General features: G+C 33.8%; 2 protein-coding genes across 3 annotated transcripts; both read left to right on the top strand.

The window, feature by feature from the left end:
* Positions 1–1,175: 1,175 nt before the first annotated feature.
* Positions 1,176–3,774, top strand: LOC140804851 (4-coumarate--CoA ligase-like 1). The gene is made up of 7 exons (XM_073161002.1): positions 1,176–1,863; positions 1,947–2,106; positions 2,225–2,646; positions 2,721–2,919; positions 3,009–3,154; positions 3,337–3,404; positions 3,479–3,774. The coding sequence occupies exons 1-7, from the start codon at positions 1,444–1,446 to the stop codon at positions 3,693–3,695; spliced, it is 1,632 nt and encodes a 543-aa protein (XP_073017103.1). The 5' UTR covers positions 1,176–1,443; the 3' UTR covers positions 3,696–3,774.
* Positions 3,775–4,651: 877 nt separating this feature from the next.
* On the top strand, positions 4,652–16,953 carry LOC140806242 (uncharacterized). Of its 2 annotated transcripts, none has more exons than XM_073162778.1 (18): positions 4,652–4,820; positions 6,115–6,142; positions 6,370–6,443; positions 7,249–7,314; positions 7,461–7,532; positions 8,202–8,274; positions 8,810–8,847; positions 8,938–9,045; positions 11,897–12,013; positions 12,126–12,206; positions 12,318–12,386; positions 14,112–14,189; positions 14,333–14,476; positions 14,912–15,022; positions 15,567–15,635; positions 15,756–15,818; positions 15,919–16,070; positions 16,181–16,953. In XM_073162778.1, exons 2-18 carry the CDS (start codon positions 6,115–6,117, stop codon positions 16,671–16,673), a joined length of 1,836 nt encoding a protein of 611 aa, XP_073018879.1. In that variant the 5' UTR covers positions 4,652–4,820; the 3' UTR covers positions 16,674–16,953. The 2 variants fall into 2 exon arrangements, with proteins under 2 accessions (XP_073018879.1, XP_073018880.1); XM_073162779.1 differs by having other exon boundaries at positions 4,726–4,820; positions 6,086–6,142.
* The last annotated feature ends 3,826 nt before the right edge of the window (positions 16,954–20,779 follow it).

Genomic DNA, 20,779 nt, shown 5'->3' with positions numbered 1-20,779 from the left:
CTCTTTCATATATTACTTGCTATATTATTGTATGTCTTGTTTCGAGGCTTGATTGTTTTTCACACTCCATTGGAGTATTTGGTCTTTGCTTTTAAGACCCACAATAGAAAATGGAACTCGACTCTTAGATTAAGAGTGTATTAATGAATATGAGAGTTTTTCAAACATTTTTTTTAATGGAGTAATTAAATTTAGAGGTTATGAAGAAAGGAGGAAAAATAAAAACTAGTTAGTGTATGAATGAAAACAAAAATAAAATTTGAAATTCAGAAGTGAATAATGTTTGATAATATGTGATTTTAATTAGAGTCATCAAAACAGATTACGGTCTGTCGGGTCAACTTGTCTCATCTTAAAAATTGACGGGTTGTCTTGTGATTTTAGTGGCTTGTTTAAAGGAGAACTTAAATGAGCCAGTCCAAACGGGCCACAAATTGTGGTGGCCGGTGGGTCGGAGTTGGCCAATTTTTTTGAAAAATAAAATATATAATTTTTTGTGAATTGTTACATCAATGTATTTATATGCTTTTTTTTGGAAATTTAAATTAGTATTTAATATCTTACATTATTATTTTTATAATTAAATTTTTATACATTATTCATATTGTGATTTTTATACAAAACATAATATTAATTTTTTTTATGAATTATTTGATTCACATTTATTATTTGTTATCGTGTGAAACTGTTATTTCGTTTGTTTGAAATATTATTAGTATTGTTTTCATATATATATTTTAATTTTTGGCTTGTTAGCCGGTCTAACCCGTGACGGGGCGGGTTCGCCGATGGGCCCGCCCCGTTTGATTGCTGATCGGTCCATTTGATAACTCTAATTCTGATACTATTTTTTGTTTTACAAGAATAAACTTTGTAGAAATAAAATTAATATTTTAAATGTTTTGGATTACAATTAAATGAAGCAAATTTTAACTCTCAATCCGAGTTTAAGAAACAAAGCTGTTTTTTTTTAAATCAAAAGCAAAAATAACTTGTTTTTTAGATATTGCAAACAATCTAAAAGATTTTCGAGATTTTGATTCTTGTTGGCAAAATGGAATTTCGATGCTCAAGTCTATGAAATTTAACTAGTTGCATTTCACTCAATAAACGTAGTGTTTTTAAAACCCAAATTCCAAGCTAGTCTCTGCTCAACTTGCTGAAACCGAAGTGTAGGGGATTGGGATTCGAATCATATTGTGCAGGAGATGAGAAAAGGCTAGTTTTCTGAAAATAATGTAAGACATTTGCCTCGAACATGATCCAACAAACTCTCACCTGTCAAACCCCGCCATGGTTTTGCCTTTATCTGCCTCTACCTAAATTCATACTAATCCAGTTCATGTCTTCAATGTGACAAAGAACTGATATATTCATATACAATCCATCTCCTATAAATTCAAAAAAAGCCATTTCATGCAGGCTTAAGAAAATAAACCAACCATGGGAACCGATGCTAAGAACTTGGCAGAAGATGAAATTATTTTCCGAAGCAAATACCAACCAGTTTCTGTTCCGGATGACATGACGCTGCCCGAGTTTGTGCTTTCGAATATGGACTTATATCTGGACAAGATGGCGGTTGTGGATGCAGTTACTGGGAAAGGCTACACTTACAGGGAAGTGAGCAGAGATATCAAGAGATTCTCCAAGGCTGTTAGGTCACTCGGGCTGAGGAAAGGCAGAGTCGTGGTGGTGCTCCTCCCCAATGTGGCAGAGTATGCTATCATTGCACTTGGAATCATGGCTGCAGGGGGGGTTTTTTCTGGTGCGAACCCCAGTGCTCACGCATCAGAAATACAGAAGCAAGTTGAGGCTGCTGATGCAAAGCTTATTGTAACAGATGGATTAACCTATCACAAGGTCTGACACCATTAAAATTGATTTTATGTTGGATCATCATATGTATACTGATCAATTTGCCATCTGAATTTTTGTACACGCAGGTAAAGGATTTGGGATTGCCCATTATAATACAAGGCGAAGACCGTGTGGATGGAACTATATACTGGGATGAACTGCTTGAGGCAGCAGACAAGGCTAATACTGATAGTATTGATGAAAAAGTGGAACAGACTGATCTATGTGCCCTTCCATTCTCATCAGGTATTAAGTTTCTCAAGAGCCTTAAACTTGGGTTAGTCACTGGTCCAACATAGTTCAAACCAAACTTGAGATCTTTCCATCATATAAAAACTGATCCTGTTTCTGTTCTTATTATCAGGCACCACTGGATTGTCAAAGGGTGTGATGTTAACACACCGAAACCTGGTGGCTAACCTCTGCTCATCCCTATTCAGCGTTGGCCCTGAACTAATTGGTCAGATCACCATACTAGGCCTAATACCATTTTTTCACATATATGGCCTAACTGGAATTTGCTGTGCCACCATAAGGAACAAAGGGAAAGTTGTATTGATGCGTCGGTACGAGCTCCGGACATTTCTTAATGCACTGATCACACAAGAGGTCACGTTTGCGCCTATTGTCCCACCCATTATTCTGGGATTGGTCAAGAACCCTATCGTGGATGAATTTGATCTTAGTAAACTCAAGCTTAGGTCCATCATGACTGCTGCAGCTCCCCTCGCTCCAGAAATTCTTAAAGAATTTGAAAAGAAGTTTCCTGGTGTTGAAGTCCAAGAGGTAAAGTATCATCCCAAAATCTGTCATCAAAATCCCAGAAATCTTAATTATCTGTCTGTTATATATGATTTTAGGCATATGGAATGACGGAGCATAGCTGCATTACACTGACTCACGGGGATCCAAACAAGGGACATGGAATTGCAAAGAGGAATTCAGTAGGATTCATTCTTCCAAATTTGGAAGTGAAATTCATCGATCCCGAAACAGGTCACTCACTTCCCAAGAACACACCAGGAGAAATCTGTGTGCGAAGCCAGTGCGTGATGAAAGGTGAACTAACCAAGCCAAAGGACCGATAATACATAACTTTTATAGTTTCTTGTATTGTAACTTTACAATATATGGAAAAATAATTTCAGGATACTACAAGAATGAATATGAAACCACTCTCACCATTGACAAAGACGGGTGGCTTCATACTGGAGATATAGGCTACATCGACGAAGATGGGGACGTTTTCCTTGTGGATCGAATCAAAGAATTGATCAAATACAAAGGTTTCCAGGTATAACTGTAATATTTTAAATAGTGTCAGTCAAACGTCATGTTCGGATCGTTGTGCCAAGTATGAGCTCGGCGAAAATATACCACACTTCTCATCAAAAAAATTCAAAGGCAGGCTAGGCTGACAGCATTGAAAAACATGAAAATCTTCTGACCAACGCTTTTTTGCAAATGTCTTGGCAGGTTGCTCCAGCAGAATTAGAGGCCATCCTTCTAACACACCCTTCTGTTGAAGATGCTGCTGTAGTGGGGTAAGATCAAGAGAATCTTTAAATTACTGTCTAGAAACGGATACATTGACAATTACAAAACGATTCTAATTCAGGTTACCTGACGAAGAATCCGGAGAGATACCAGGTGCATCCGTCGTATTAAACTCGAAAGCAAAAGAAACTGAAGAGGATATAATGAACTACGTCTCATCCAATGTGGCCGGCTACAAACGAGTGAGGGTGCTTCAGTTTGTGGACTCTATCCCGAAATCGCCTTCGGGAAAAATAATGAGAAGGATCATCAAGGAAAACATGATAAAGAATATATAGAAACCAAACAAAGGTTTCAAGAATGCAATACAATAATCTTGATTCATGAATTCATTTGAGGCCAAATATTTAATCAGCTGAGGAAAATTATTTCCTCCGTGTATAACGAAAAATTTGAATGTTTTGAATCGTGTTTTTATAATTTATATGATTTTTCCATTTCTTTCTTTCAGGCTGCCTCGTGATCGTGTATACATAAAATTTAATAAATATAAAAAAAAACAACACTTAAAGAAATAATGGGAGGATTTATGTATCTGATAAAAATTATAGCTAATTTTTTTATCAAAAAATATCATCCATTGAGTTTTGGAATCCAAATTTGCAGTTTTAGGCACATTCTGACGAACTACAAAGCTTCGTTTCATCGTAAAATATCCCACCAAATGGAATTAAGTTTAGATTAGTACATTTCAAGAACTCTTGATTAAGTTCTCTTACTTTTAGCAAAATGCAAATGCATCAGGTTAAGAATATAATAAGAATCACAATTTTATTTGTTTTAAAAAAAATGATATGGATTAGATTAGATACATTCTATCCTTGTAAAAGTTAAAATTCACAGTTAATTTTATTTCATATATTTAAAGCAAGTTTTTAGAAAATTACTCTCCATTGTCCATTCGATTTCTATATAAATTTTTTTTATTGTAATTAATTGATTTTCTTAACTAGATATGTCAAAATGAATCAGACACATCAGACCAATCTAATTTGTCGTGATAAAAATATGGATTGGATTGAGCTTTTAGCAACCAATTTGGAAATGAGTCAAAATGGATTAGACCGTTTGGGTTATGAGTTAAGACGAACAATTTGATATGAGCTAGAACCGGTCGGAATGTGTCAGGTTGATCCGTTTTAATATCTTTAGATTGAACAAATTATAATCTATTTATTATTTTTTATGAAAATATTTTGAGCTGCTTATCCGTCAACTAAGCCATCTCGCGACAACCCGCACCTAATCGCGCCTTTTATGACACTATTTAAAATAATCCAATCAGAAATAAATAAGACAAAATCATAAAAATGCCAAAATCAACGAAACTCACAATGTGCATCTAGGGTTTCCAGTCGGTACCATTTCCGCGTCCAGAGAATTTTAATTCCTCGACAGCACAGGTATTTTCCCGTTTATACGTAAATTTATGTGACTATGCAATAAATTCATGTGACTACTCACATTCATGAACTGTTGTAACCAATGTTGTGTATGTTTCAATATTTACGCTAATCTCATGAAGTTTGGAACTTTTAGAATTTTTTATCCAAGGATAGAGATTGGTTTTGCTTTGAGGGTTTCTACTTGATTCGATTTGCTCGAGTGAATTCAGTTTTCCTCTCGGTAGTCGGTACATATTGGTTTCACATAAATATAATTATTTGATGTCGTAGTTCAACGGAGTTAGAGCCAATTTTTCATTTGACCTGAAAAAGATTTTGAAGAATTAAACTGTTTAAATTGAACATTTTAAGATGAGGGATTTTTAACTGTTCTATTTGGAAGACGGAAAAGGAGAGAATATTTGGCTGGAGGGGGAATTTACTGACAATTTCTCCATTGGTAAAGCACTTGACGCGTGTCAGGCACTCCACGGACCGTTTTCCATTAAGAAAAATGAAATCAAAATTCAAGTCCTGAGCTGAAGATACAGATGATGGTTGAATCACTTTAGACATTTCTGGAAAAAAAAGTTGATGGGAAAGGACTTCCCGTTCATTGATTAGTTCATCCAGTTCTAGACATCTAGTATAGTTATGGCTTTCCCGAACGAAGAATCCTACGAGGAAAAAAACTCTAGGAAATGGGTGTAGTTGAGCTAGAGTAACACCCTACTCAAGGCGCTACTTGAACTGGACTGACAAACGAAATATGTTGCTTAAGCTTTAGTCTGATTACTAAATATTAATATTAATTTAAAAAAGCACTTGAAATTTATAAAAAAAATATTTTTAAAATTAGAAAATAAATAAAACTGTCAAGTTTGAGATCAAGATCGTTACTTGAGAGTCGAGACTGAGATAACAACGCATTAACTCGAAAGATTGACTGCGCTACTCAAATTCTTTTTGAACTTAATATCAAACTTTCAAATGCACCACTGGAGGCTTCTCCCTCCTCTAGTAGTTAGTTTCCCTCGTATATGTGCAGCGAATTTTTTTTTCCCTAGAGGTTAGTTTAATAATTCGTTTTTTTTTTAAATTTTAATGGCTTTTGCCATTGTTGATGGGCGGTAAAAAGCGGCATTTTTCAAGCGTTTCATTTTTTTTGGGTTAAGGAAGATGATGCGCTCAAATTCCTAATCCTATAACGTGGCCAAGGTGGGAGAATCTGATATGATTGTTTGTTTGAAGATTCCAGTTATTGGTTTATCATAATTAACTAGCTATCTCTTTTCTCTCAACTCAACTACAGATGACACAGCCATCCGAGATTGATCATAGTACGTTTCCTCCCCATCAAAATCTTTTAGTATGGTAACATACAACATTCTATTTTGAAGCAATTAAGTATATTATAGTTGTGTGAGTTGTTGAAAACTGGTTGTATGATTGATGATTATTCTTTCTAGATCCACCATTATTTATAAATTTTCTAGAAATAGCTTGTTAGATATATTGCACAGATTTTGTTTTCGCCTGGTAACATACAACTTTTCCATGTGAGAAGAGCAAGCAATAAAAGGAACCGAAGTTTTTGTTGGTGGTTTGCCCCGTACCATTTCTGAAGACAAAATCCGCCAGGTCTGATTTCTACTTCATCTTGAACACTAGATATAGAAGATTGCTAGTTTGTATTCTTATGTAACCTAAAAGATGTAAAAGCACAAAATATGGATGTTAGGTAGAGTAATAAAGTCAGGGAAAATGTTGAGTTCACATTGGCGGACAATCTTTTCGGTATTCGATTGTCTATCTTAGCTGCGTCCCCTTTATCTAAATTTAAGTGATAGGTGATGGCTTACCGTGGAAGGGGAACAGGTCTGTAATTGGCAATGATTTGTTGACCCAAAATTATCTAACAGATCATTTAAATTTGCTAAAATAATTAAGAATTGTTATTTTGTCTTTGGTTTAAATATCTGAGTCACATGTAGAAAGGAAATTCATTGCGGTAAAGTTGGCCTTTCAAACCTGCAAACTTGACAAAATCATTTCATGTTTGACATTATAAAAGTCCCTATTTTTTATGAAACCAAGTTGACAACATGGTGTGAGTGTCTAGTTCTAGTAGAACTTGCAGCTTTTCCATAGCTCACATTATTGAAAGAGGCTATTTTATATTGAACGAGAGCTAGGATATATTTGCATCAGCATGTGAATTTTCATTCAAATTATGCATAATTTCTTAGCGGAGAATCTGTTTGTGCTGATGCATGTTAACTAGGGACAAGGTTCTTTTTTAAAGAACGAAACTATAATATCCACTTTTAGTTTAGAACCATCTAGTTATCTTCTTCCTTGTATGTTCTGTAACTGATAAAAACAACTCTATAAGGTTCGAGTTGCATTATCTGAACTGTCTCTGGACCAACTTCTACTTTCACAGGAATTTTCTGTCTGCGGTGAAATTGTGGAAATTCGGTTGATAAAGGATCAGAATGGCAATTTGAAGGTCACTCTCAGCTATACATTTATTTGCTTCCCTGAAGATGTTTATTTTAGTGCTGCATGCCATTTTCTTAAACCCAACTAAGAAAAGGTACTGAAAGAAGACCAAGAAGTTATTTCACTGTGTGTCGCTATCTTCGGATTTTGCAGGGATTTTGCTTTGTGCGCTTTTCAACAAAAGAAGCTGCAGGTAGAGCTGTGAGAGAAAAATCTGGAACTTTGGTGAGAATTCTGAGTGGGAACTTTTATAGCTTGAAATTAAAGTTTGTTTTCTTATCAAGATTATTAATTATTGATTTGTTAATGACACTGATTCTTGCATTTGACTAAATGTACGTTTCCTCTTGGGGAGATTATTGAAGGCACGCGTGTGAATGATGTTAAGATACTTGAAGTTGCTTGAAAATGAATAAGGAATAAGGATGACTTGTGTGGCCCTAGTTCATCAGCTCCCAATATTTTTCCCTAGCCCGGAGTCTTTAATCTGTATCTTCTTGCACTTAGTTTCTGTGAGGTTTAATTGGGGTGATTATTGGGAAGGGGCTGGGGCTGGGAAATAATCCCTCATTTATTGATGGTTAATTAGCTAGAATGCCTCTAATTTTATTATTAACACATCCATGTGGCATTTGAATGTGTAGAAGCTGATACAAGATTGTATGTGATGCAATGTGAATGTTTCCTAAATCCTTGAATTTTTCTCGTGGACTCCTATTGAACATCAACTGATTCGGATCTATTGAGCCTCTTTTTGAAATATTATCTTTTCTACACAAGGAATCTTACATAAAATAAAAATCCAAATACTTTCTTTACATGTATTAATATAAAACATGCAGTTTGTTTTGGGGTTATCTCTGTTTATTTATTTATTTATTTTTTATTTTTCAGCTTGAAGGAAAGAGCATTGGTGTGCTCCCATCAATTGAGCACAATACTTTATACTTTGGAAACATTAATAAAGGTTTGTCACTCACAATTTCAGATAAGAATTGTGTGGATTCACGGTAACCGTTTCTTTAATGTTAGCCTGTCTCTAGTTTTTTTGTGCTGTCAAAGACAATCGAAATTGGGAATTTGTATAATAACTGTGGGGCTTATGTTTATTATTTTACCTTGTGACGATACTTTGAGCTTTTTGAAAAGTTGTTTCATCGCTCAAAACTAATGAAATGAGTGTTACTTGTTTTTTTATGAAAGTTTAATGTTTTGAATCCTTGCACAGTGCCTACAGTATTGGGTCTCCTAGAAATTATCACTTAACCGTTGATTGCTGTTGTTTTTCCTATCTGTTTGTGAATTTCTGCTTGTCCGCATTTCTTGTCCACCAATTGATTTTTAGATCTTAGGATTGTGAACCCTTTTTTTTGGTATTGTTTTCCTTTAATTACTCTTTCTTGTAGTGTCTGATCTTCAGATTTCACTTGTTTCCATCCCTTGTAATATGCATGATAGTTGTTGGTTCCCAATCCTGACTCAAATTTCTTTACCTCTCACAGCATGGAGTGCTGATGAGTTTGAAAAACTTGTGCTCCAGGTATTTTCTTGTTTGGTTCATTACTTGGTCTGATTTATGGCTGCAATCCTTTACTGCCTTCTCCAACTGTAATTATTTTTCATTCTGGAGGTTTTCCCTGATGTCGTATCCGTTGACCTTCCTATCGTTAAAGACATTCAACCAGGTCAAAAGCCACGAAATCGTGGTTTTGCCTTTGTGAGATTCTCATCTCATGCTGTAAGTTTTTCACTCTTACATCTGTTCTTGTAGTTGTTGAATTTTGGGGGATCATACTATCCAAAGATTGTGTGAATTTAAGTTGACTCTCCTGTTGTATTGAAACCATACAGGATAAAAGCTCAGGTTGGTGGTTTTGATTCTCAGTTCCAGCATCAACTAGTGATCCTTTTGTTACTGGAAATCCTAAGAATAAAAAACATAAAATACTTTTCCACAATAGGTGCAAAATATGTTCCTCAAAATCTGATACCTTAATTAAATAATATTTTTTTCTTCCCCTATCGTTAATCCAAATACATAGTAAATAGTGCCTCCATTGTTGGAAAAAGGAATTCCCAAAAATAGTGATGCCTTAAACTAAATTAAAATACTCTTTTTGCTTATGTATCTGGGAACATTGATTGCAAACCTGGATTCCCTAAAATATATCCCAGACAAATTATTTGTTAGCAACTGCAATGATTTTGACTGACTTGTTGATTCTGAAATATTGTTGGATAAAAGCTGAGGCTCGTGGTTTTGGTTCTCAGTTCCAGATTCAACTATTGATCTTGTCATTAGAAATCCAAAAGTTACATGCCACAACGGATGAGAAGAATGAGGTCCAAACAATTTGATGCCTAAATTAAAATTTTGAACAGCTAGTTCATTAAGGAACTGGAAACATATATTACAAGTTTGAATTCCTTACAAGTGGACAAAAACAGCGTGTTAACTGCAAAAAACTCATGCACATCTGAAATTTTTTTCTTTTTTGTTGCATCTCTTTTATATCGATCTTACAGTCTAAACTGTATAATCTCTATTTATCCCCGTGGTTTCTCCTCCTTTCCTTGGCCGATAATTTGAATTCAATGATCATCTCCATTTCTTGTCAAATTTTGCAAGAGTTTTCTTGTATTGTTATAGTGTCTGGCACTTACATTATATTTGTTGGCATACCCCGTGTCGATGGTGCACGAATCATTTGAAATCTGCCCAACCTTTTAAATTGAACGGTTATGGAAAGTTTAAGGGACTGGCTGTCTTGGATCCCTGGTTTGATTGTGAGTTATATTCTCCCTGCTTTCTTTAATGTGAAGAGAAATGGAGCTTGAATGCATAAAATTAAACAACTAGAACATATTCTTGAACAAGAAGTTGTTAGGAACAACCGAAAAAGAAATTTACTGGATCAAGGCTTGGAAGATGAGTTAAAAATTGAAGAACTTAACTATAACACTAAAGTAGCTTGCTTTTTTATATGCTGCACGTTTATGGTTGATTCTGTTCTCTGCCCACACATTTTCCTATGGTTTTTGTGTAGTTCCTAAAGATGGTGCTTCAGTATTTTCGGCATCGTGCATGATACACTTCCTCCCCAACTTCCACTCACATCCCAAGGACTTCCCATGATCTATAACTGAAAGCCTGGTTCCTTTCAATATAAATAATTCTTCAATTAGTCAAACAACTCTAGATGTGGCATAAAGAGCTCTCCCAGATCAGTGCTTCCTGAGCTCAAAACTCAGGCTTCTTATCTGGAGAATTGTTCAATCATTGAGTTACAACTGATCAATTGAGCAATACATAACATGATTAACAATCTTTAATGTTGGGCTTTCGACTCTAAACGTGCTAATTATATCATATTAACGCGCTAAAAAATGTTAATTTTGCGTATAAACAAACAGCTACAGCTGTCATCCTTCAAACTTAGGGAAGATTCCTGATTTTTCAAATTTTCATAGTTTACCATTATTTTTACAAGTGATGTTTGTTAAGCACAACATTTTTCCTAATCAGTTGGGGTGGATAAAGAAGTTTGAATGCTACTCCAAACTACAGTATGATTAACAGGGTGATAGAACTACTATCATTCTCATTTGTTATTCTCTGATTTAACTTTTGAGATCAGCTGAGTTTTCCGTCTTTGGAGTTTTTAACGGCCTCAGTTGGTTTGATGTTATTTTTTTTCATGTAATTGGATTATCTTTTGTTTTGTTCTCATTATCTCGTTAAATTTGATATAAGCACAGCATATATTTTTCTAATGTGCTTGCTCACTTGAAATTTGTCTACTGGCATTTTGATTCATATATTTTTTAAATCAACTGTTGATCGGTCTCATAGAGTTATTGTCGACACTGTTGTTTTCTTCTTCTTAGGATTCCAAATTAATTTTGTTGATCTTGTAAGTCTCGTCGACGACATCAATAATTTTCTCTTTATTCCTCTCCTGAGGCTTTTCCTGCTCTAGTGACTACTTGTACCTGAATAATGATCTTATCCTCGAGATTTGTTGCAAGCCTTTGTCTACTGCAAGTACTAATCAGAACCATGGCAATGAAAAAAAAACAGAGGTTTTTTCCTTCATAAGTGCAATATGATATTTCATTTAGTTGTAGGCAATAACGAGCTTAAATTTGCACTGTCAAGTACTTCAATCTTCAATACATTGTCAGAAAACGAAAAAAGGAAGGGACGACTGTAAGTTTAAAAGCATATTTTCTACTTCCATGTTTCTATAACACCAAAAGAAGATTGGTTCTATAGTAACTTCATCCATCTGAATTTATCATATTAATTCCTGTCTGATCCTAAGTCCTAACCATATCGGTCTACCATCTCTGAAATTTGGCTTCTAAACTACATGAAATTTATTCTTGTATAGAACTCCCTTAATCTCAATTGAACAACGTTAAAATTTACTCACAAGCATCACACATTGACTTCATTTGTTTCAATCTACTGTCCTCCCTCCAATATGTAATCCTGCACCAGTTCTTTAATAATAATTACTTCGAAAATAGTCATTGGAGGCCGATAAGATCCAAATTAAACTCGCCTCGAAAATTCTCAATCACAGGCTGCAGCACGTGCTCAACGAGTAGGTTCCCAACCAGATTTTCGTCTGGGTAATTTGCACCCAGCAGTTCAATGGGCTGAGGAAGATCCTGAAATTGATCCTAAAGAGCTTGCTAAGGTTTTTTTTTTTTTAAGAGCTTGCTAAGGTTCATGATCAGTGTCTTCTGTATTTTGGTATTTAATCTTTGAAGTATCTCACTTTATCTTTTGTTCTTTCTTTTTATTTTCAGATAAGAATAGCTTTTGTCAGAAACCTTCCCGTCAATGCGGACGAGAATTTCTTGAAGCAAACATTTGAGCCTTTTGGCAAGGTTTCACATATTTTGTGTCTCATACAGCTATTCCTTGATTATATTTCCATTTTTTGTTTTGAAGAAATTATATTTCCATTTTACCTCTTCATTGTGATGACGCACTCTCAGGTTGAGAAAGTTGTGGTATCAAAAAAGGGTAGCATTCCGGTTGGGTTTGTTCATTTTGTTGAGAGATCGGTGAGTTGGTTTATACAGTTTTGCATTGTTATCGTACTTTCTGTGGTAGCCCTGCTAATTCGTTTCCATCACGCGCGGTATTTGTGAAATCAAATTGGTTTCTTTCCGACTTTGGCTATGTTGTGTGACATTGCTTCTTTTATTGACTGGAAAATTGAAACTATCTAGAAATTAAAGTCCTCTATATTAAAAATATCGTTTTCAATACCTTTTATTTTTTCTTCCTTTGTTTGGGCACAATCCCGTTATGAAAAGACTTAAAACTCTGGATGATATAAGACGAAAAAAAGAAATATAGTTATTTTTGTCATGTATTCAAATAATATTTTCGGTTCAGAGAAGTCTACTTTCTGGATAATTTCATGCTTAGCCGCATTATAGCACGTATACAATAAAAAAATTGGCTGCAGGGCTTATTTTTCATGATGTTTGCCATTTAATAGATATTCAACTACCTGAGCTGTCTTTAACCCTATCTTTTGTATTCATTCTTGTGAACCCCCCTCCTGTGTTTGAAAAAGAAAATGGGTGATTTAATGGATTGAAGAAATTTTAACTAGCTTTTAGCTTACCTTGAAGAGCTATTCAATTTCTGAAGTTGCGCTCTTCTGTTTACATCATATTTTTTTTTAAAGTAGCTGTATTTGTTATCTCTCAGAAAAATAGTTATTGAATCTCACAATTTAACTTTTTAAAGTCGTGCGACATTATAGAACTTACATAAGAACATGCAATTCAGAGAAAAAAGATAAGTAGTGGAAATTGGACTTCTGTTGTTTCTGCAGTGGCTCACTATGTGCGATCCCACTATAACCCTTGTGGACTTTGCAAAATGGATGGGTTTGGTTTTCACTTTCTCCGGACTTCTTCTGTAGTTGGATTGGGCCTTTCGGTTTCTTCCCCTTAGATTCTAACCTCTGTTATGACTTATTTTGGGGAGTTTTGGCCTAGTCTCCAACATATTTCTCTATTATTTTAGAGCTGATGAGATCTTAATCAACTTATAAATTGTTGTAAAGAGCTAATTTACAAGCTCGATCAAACACCTTTTTAAGAGAAATCATGATTGCACGGCATTTTAAAAGATGATCAAATATCCAAATTCCAGTAGATATATGGATTTCTTTATAAATGAAAATGAAATGTCTATGCCAGATTCTGTTTCTTCGATCAGGTAACAAATACTGAATTGTTTATCCATAGGCGATTATGCAGTCGTTTTATTTTTGATTGAGAAATTTTTGCGAAAATATAATTTTATGGTCTCAGCTCTCTAAAAATCCATCATCATGGAGCTATGCAGTCATTTCATTTGATTTCATGAAGTGTGGTGACAAACGGAGCTAATATCCAAATTCCAGTAAATGCACAAATTTGAAGTATTAATTGTCCAAGCCAGACACTGTTTCTTTGATTCACTAATATTTTGATCCTTGTGAACACTGAATTTCGTATCCTATGGTGAGAACTGACAACAGCTACTTAAGGTTTTACAAAAACCTAGATATCTAGAAATCCTTTGTGCTTGGGTAAGTGAAATGGGGAGACTGAAGGATTTCTTATTTTCTGATTCTACATTTTTAATTTTGGATTCACCTTGTATAATTGTTTTTCTTGCTATACGGCTGTACGGTTTAGATTTATTGACCAAATTTGTTTAGCTCGTGCATGTCACTGACTTTTTAGTAGTTGCTCCCAATCCATCAGCACTCTTTTGTGGTGCAGGATCTTGACAGAGCCATAAAAGAAATGAATGAGAAAGCAGTTCAAGGACCTGGTGGAGGTCCAATACACAGACTTCAGGTATTCGAAATTGCCACTGAATCATTAATAAGTTTGAATCCTGATAATTGACAAGTACAGTGCATAATTGGAGAACTTGCATCATCATAAGATCAAGGAGTCTTTACCATTGTTAATGTCTGATATTTGTTGTCTGCAAATAGGTCGAAGTTGCAAGACCTATGGACAAGAACAAGAAACGAGCGCGTGAGGATTCAGAAAGTAATCCTGTCCAGGGTCATTCCAAAATTTTCAAGGAGGAAGCTACTGTTGCTTCATTGATTAATCCTAAATCCCATGTCCAAAATGCAAGTCATCAATTGATGTTACCTTTTATTTTTACTGATTTTCCTCTTGTTTTTAGATTGATACATATGTTTGGATAAATGCTGGGACCAACATTGAATGTCTGTCCCAAAATTTCAATAATTACAAATGAGCAGAGGCTAAATATCGTCATATGGACAGCTGCAGGTGAAAAAGTAGGAGGTCCTGGCCTGTAAAACTCGACACATGTTTTGTGGTTGACTTAACAAAAAATAATGAATCTATAGGTTGCAGAATCACTTCCCATCTTTTCTTTACTAGTTCAAAATGTTTTACTGGGTGCTCTGTGCATGCTAAGTATGTTAAGCAAACTGATATCTGAAAAGGAAATAGGAATGAAGTTTCAAGTACTTGTTATTTTAGGCCTCCTTATTTTTATATCGCCCTCACTACCTGATCACATTTTCCTTTTTCAGCAGGAATTGTTGTCGCCTGACCCTTACGAGGATGCCGTAATAGCATTGCCATTAGCTGTTAAAGAGCGCTTACTTCGTATCCTTCGGCTTGGGCTTGCGACTCGATTTGATGTGAGTTTTGAAGTTGCTAACAAAACGTGTAAATTGATAATGAAATTAAGTTTTAGAGGCAATGATGTAGTTGTACTTTCTTTGGCTGATCTACATGAGAAGAATTTGGTCATCTTACGACTGGATTGAAAGTTTGTCTTCCTTAATCAAGTCTAGCATAAACCCTCTTCCAGTTCATTTGAGAGAAGCAATGATTTGGATTTATAGGTGCATTCTATGCATGTATGGGCCTAGCGCCACGCCACCTCCCTTTTAAATACCCTCATTTTTGGGCGACCAATGAGTTTTAAAAGGAGGACGACATAAATTTTAAAACTATTGAAATTACTTAAATTTAATTTGATATTCGTTGCTTGTTTTGGTTCCTTTGGTTAATTTACAAAAGCTTGTTTTTATGTTTTAGTCAAGGACTCAAGGCAATTGAATTCTAACTCGTTTCTTACTAGAATGAAAATGAATCATGTCCAGTGAAATGCTTTTTGTCCACCCCTGTTTATCATGTGAAGCAATTTTGTAAGTTAGTAATTGATGATGTTCGTGACAGATTGATGTACAAACTTTATACAGTCTCAAGAAATTACCGGAGTCTACTGCTATTTCCATCCTTGACCAGGTGATGGCTTGAAAAATTCTCTTTAGTGTTCTGGCATAATCTTTTATTTACGCTTTTTTGACATGCACACCTTGGTTATGAGTATCATAATTTTAATTTTTCGTTATTGCTCCTTTACAGTTCATGTTAACAGGACCGGCTACCCAACATAAGGGTGCATATCTTGCCGCGCTGATTTCTAGAGTATGTAACTGACATTGTTGAATAGATATGGTTCATTATACTTTTTGTGGAACGTTCATTCTTTATTACTCTGTACTGATCATTTATTTCCCCAATTTAGCACCTAGTTGACATAGTGGGATTGACTCCGAGCTTGGCAAGTTTGCCAAAAGTCGGCGCAACTTCTGCAAAAGAATTGGGCCTCTTAAGCTTCTCCCACCGACTGTCTCCGCCAGCTGTTGGCTCTTTTCCATTGCATTCAACAATGTCCAGGTTAGTCTCTTAACTTCAATTTGGCATTGGCATAATTTCTTTGAGGTCTTTCCAGAGGGCAGATGAACAATATGTTCAAGAAGCCTAATGTCGTGGCTACTTTCTTACAGGTCTGATATTTATGCTCCACGTTACACATCATCATTGTATGATTATCCCTCACCAAGCACAGGACGGTTGGAGGAGAAAACCCTAGATTTTCCCTTACCAACCAGAGCAGCAGCAGGACGATTGGAGGAGAAAGGCTTGGATTTTCCTTTACCAAGCCGATCCCTCCCATCTGGATCCCAAAGCCTCCAGATTCCAAGAATATTAACTATGGAAGACAGAAGTCATCGTCCTCACTATGAGGTTCCCCCGAGCATATCTATGCCTTATGGACAAATTGGATCAAGAATAGATGAAAGACTCCCTTCTTCATTTCAGGCAGCACCCAGTTCATCTACAGCAAATGCAAGAAGACATGGGTTAATTATGAGTTCGGACATTGCACCGGGTGCCGACCGGCAAACATCTCGCCCTCGAGTAAGATTCGATCCTTTTACTGGTGAGCCTTACAAATTCGATCCTTTCACCGGGGAACCAATTATTCCTGGGAGTTGAACTCTCCAGTTCTAATGTTACTAAATTGATTGCCTCCGCAACTAACGGATCGTTGTTATTCCGAGACTACAATACGTTTTATCTTTTAAACAATGCTCTTGCTTTTTTCCCTTTATTTGTTCGATTTCTGTTGTACCACAATAGGATCAGGCTATTCTCTCCAAACGAGTATAAGTGACAAAAACACATTCTATTATTCATTTTATTTTAAAATGTATTTGAATATTTGTGTGGAATTAGTTCTTACGAGGAAGTGAGTGGAGCCAAAATAAAAATGTTACTATTGGAGAGTGCACAGGAAGCTATTTATTGCATAACATTTTTTTAATAAAAAAATAGCTTGATAATTAAAAAAAATAGAATAATAATATTTTATTTGATTTACTTAGGAGCTATGTTTGCTATGTGTGATGAGATGAGTAAATGATTAATAATTAAAATGATTAAAAAATGAGAGATATTGATTAATAGTATGGTGAGATAAATAATATGGTGTTTGATATAATTTTAAAATGATTGGATTGATTTTGTAAATTTTATTGTAATGATCAAAATGTCTCAAGTGTTAATTAAATATATATTCTTAAAATAATTTGATAGATAATTAAATACTTATAATTATAATTTATATTTATTAATATTAATTTAAATATATTTATTAGAAATAAATTTGTAAATATGTATTTACTTTAATAATTACAATAGCAATAATATTTTGAATGTTAATTTTAAATAAAGTTTAGTGATAATTTCAATATTATTGTTTTTTAAAATAATTATAAATATTTTTAAATAATTTGATAGACAATTAAATATTTATTAAAATTAATGTAAATCAATAAACAAAATAAATTAAAATTTAATAAATATTATTTTCATAAAAAAATTAATTAACAAGATTAAAATTTATAAAAATTTAATTTAAGATAGATTTGCATTATAAATGATTGAAAATAATAAAAATATATGAAATTAATTTATTAAAAAATATAATAAAAATTGAAATATTACGTTAATTATTAAATTTTTTACTAATTTTAATTTTCATATCATATTAAATAAGACAATTCAAAGGTATTATGGTCAATATACAATCTTATCATGATCTCTGTTCAAAAATTACACATTATCACACCTTTTGAGGATGCATATTTAATCACACAAATAACATGAATAGTGTGGGCTTTCAATCATAATCAAGGGCCTGTATACTAAATAAAAAATGAACCAAACACGAGATAATGAATGATTATTTAATAATCATTCTCTTATCATAGCTATCAAACATAGCCAGGTAGTAATAATCTATTGTAAAATTAATATGAATTCATAATTATTACTAATTATTAGGCAAGTTCAATAACAATAGTACCAAAATAGTCAGAAAGAAAAAGTTAGATTATTACTTCAGTTTTTTGACTACTTGCAAGATCAAAACCAAAAGTAGCCTAAGTTTTATGACCAAAATGGCCATTTACATGTTCTTTAATTTGAAAGTGATGTGTCATCTATTATTGTAATATCTGTGTTTCTATTTTAAAGACGCATGCTATTTCCTTATAAGCACATGAAATGAAGTATAATATAAAAGATAATTTGGATAAATGTGTATATATTTTTTATGATACAAAACATTATCACTAAACCTGCGAGTGTAATTTGTTTTAATATAGATTACACAGAAAAGAGTCTCACATTGACAGGCATACATATAATTAATCATATGTTATTACAACAAATTAAGTTATTTTATAGTCACCCGATAATCTTGTTCAACTAAATTTGGTAAATTAATTCATGCCTCGTAAAATGTTGCACGTGCTTATCCCAGCCGATTATTGTCAAAACAAGTTTTCTAAATCACACGTTCACGATCCTTCATAGTAGTTAGGAGTATATCTCCGGTGAGACTGATCAACCCTACCGATATTCACAATAAAAAGTAATACTCTTAGCATAAAAAAGTAATACTTTTTCATGGATGACCCAAATAAGATATTCGTCTCACAAAATACGACCCGTGAGACCGTCTCACACGAGTTTTTGCCTTAATTTAGAAGGCGTTTGACTAAATTTGTAAATTAAAAAAACTTATGAGACGTCAAAATAAGATGTTTACGAAAAAAACTGGTCGTTTTAATTAATTTTTTTGTTTTTTAAAAAACAAGAATATCCTCACAGATTTCATTATATATCAACTCAAAATTTGATGACATAACCCCCAAAATATGTTAAAAAAATGTTTATTGATATTGTTTTCATATTATCATGTCCATTTTGTTACTAGGACAATCGAATGCTTCTATAATATCAAATAAACTAAATTATCCTTCATTTATATAATTATCTAACTTGTTTTAGAAGATTAGTTAAGAAAAGTACAAATTTTTACAACCCGATGTTATATGTGTATATAAATCAGACACCCATAAAATTACAAAAGAAATTTGTCCAAAATTACCTTACCTTACAATCCTAAATATTTCCCTTAGTATTGCCATATGTTAGACAAAGAAAGTGGGGGTACATATTCATCGAATAGTAAAATCAAGGACTCAAGGGTAATTTTTGAGAGGGGAAAATTGCTAATACAGCAAGGTTGTGGGGGACGGCTGAAAATCAAAAGGAATAAAGCAAAATTCAAAGCACATGGTTTGATGCTTATGCAGTTCAAAACGATAGTGTTCTTTTGTATGTGACCCCCAAAAAAAGATTGTCATTTCACATCGTTATTTTCCACGCATGCAAGTCGGCAGCCCATCAGTTTTTTTTTTTTTTTTTAATAATACAAAATTAGTTTAATAATTTATTTTTTAATGAAAAAAGTAATATGGTATTTGTACATTAATACATTTGTTTAGTTTAGATAATAAATATATTCAAGAAACACACATTATCCAAAGGACACATGCATTCTAACATGTCTACCCTATACTTGAAATCATCCTATATTTGTATAAACATATTTACAATCATGTTAGCTTCGAGGGACCCTAAAGTTTCATAGTCACTCAGCTCAATGTTTTCATGTCGAACGAGTCGAGTTCCGGTGGCGATGATGAACCCTTACTCTATGTATATAACTCTGATGTATCGATTAACACAATTTTGTGACTCCACACATATCAGCGGAAAAGAAAATGATACACATTATCCATTTTGAAAATATGATGTTATTTTCTTATTATTTATATATTATTTTGTTAAGATTGGAAGTTGGGTCTAAGTCAATCCCAAAAGCTAGCTCAATGGAAGATGATTGTCCAAGACCATATATACAACACACAGGTATTTTTATCCAATCGATGTGGGACAACTAACACACACACCCTCACGTCCAGAAATGAACATGTGGAGCGTGAAGTTTATAAATGACTCAACTATGGGCAGAACAGATGACCCAACTATAGACAATACAACACATAAAGGTGGAACTTGAGCTCTGATTTCATGTTAAGGTTAGAACTTGGACCTAACTCAACCTTAAAAGCTAGCATATATACAAAACCCAGATATTTTATTCAATCGATGTGAGATAACTAACATATCTCTCACTATTTGTTAATCCTTTTTAAGATTCAGAAACACGAGAAAATAGAAAAAGCCTATGGTCGGAATGAGTTTACAATTGAGTTAGAAGGTTACGTTTTTTATTAATTAATTTTCTTAATCAAATCAATGGTCACGTGGATCACATGCAGAATTGAGTTAATTAAGCTCCAAAACCACATGCAAACACGTGACATAATTTAATTTGGCGACCACCTTAATTAAATTACGTTGTTATTACTAAAATCCTGCTCTACTAATACTCCATGCCATCTCATTGTTTGTTTACCCTATTATTAGCCTCCACCTAGTTTTTGACTCATTTAATATACTTTTTTTAAAATAAATAAAATAAATAAATATTTTTCTAACAAATTAAACATGATTGTGAAGTTACTTTTGTTGGTTTGTCTCGGCATGCCAACAAATTTTGTCGACTTTATTACATATAATATTCCTTTATCCCACATTTTTTTTATATAATGTATTATAATAATTCTCCACACACACACACACACACAAAATTTATTTATATAGCATATGGTGTGCATGCAAAC

The sequence above is a fragment of the Primulina eburnea genome, chromosome 11 (genome assembly GCF_022965805.1).
Source record: "Primulina eburnea isolate SZY01 chromosome 11, ASM2296580v1, whole genome shotgun sequence".
NCBI classification, from domain to species: domain Eukaryota; kingdom Viridiplantae; phylum Streptophyta; class Magnoliopsida; order Lamiales; family Gesneriaceae; genus Primulina; species Primulina eburnea.
The sequence above is the reverse complement of the archived record's forward strand: the minus strand, read 5'-3'. Positions and strand labels throughout refer to the sequence as shown.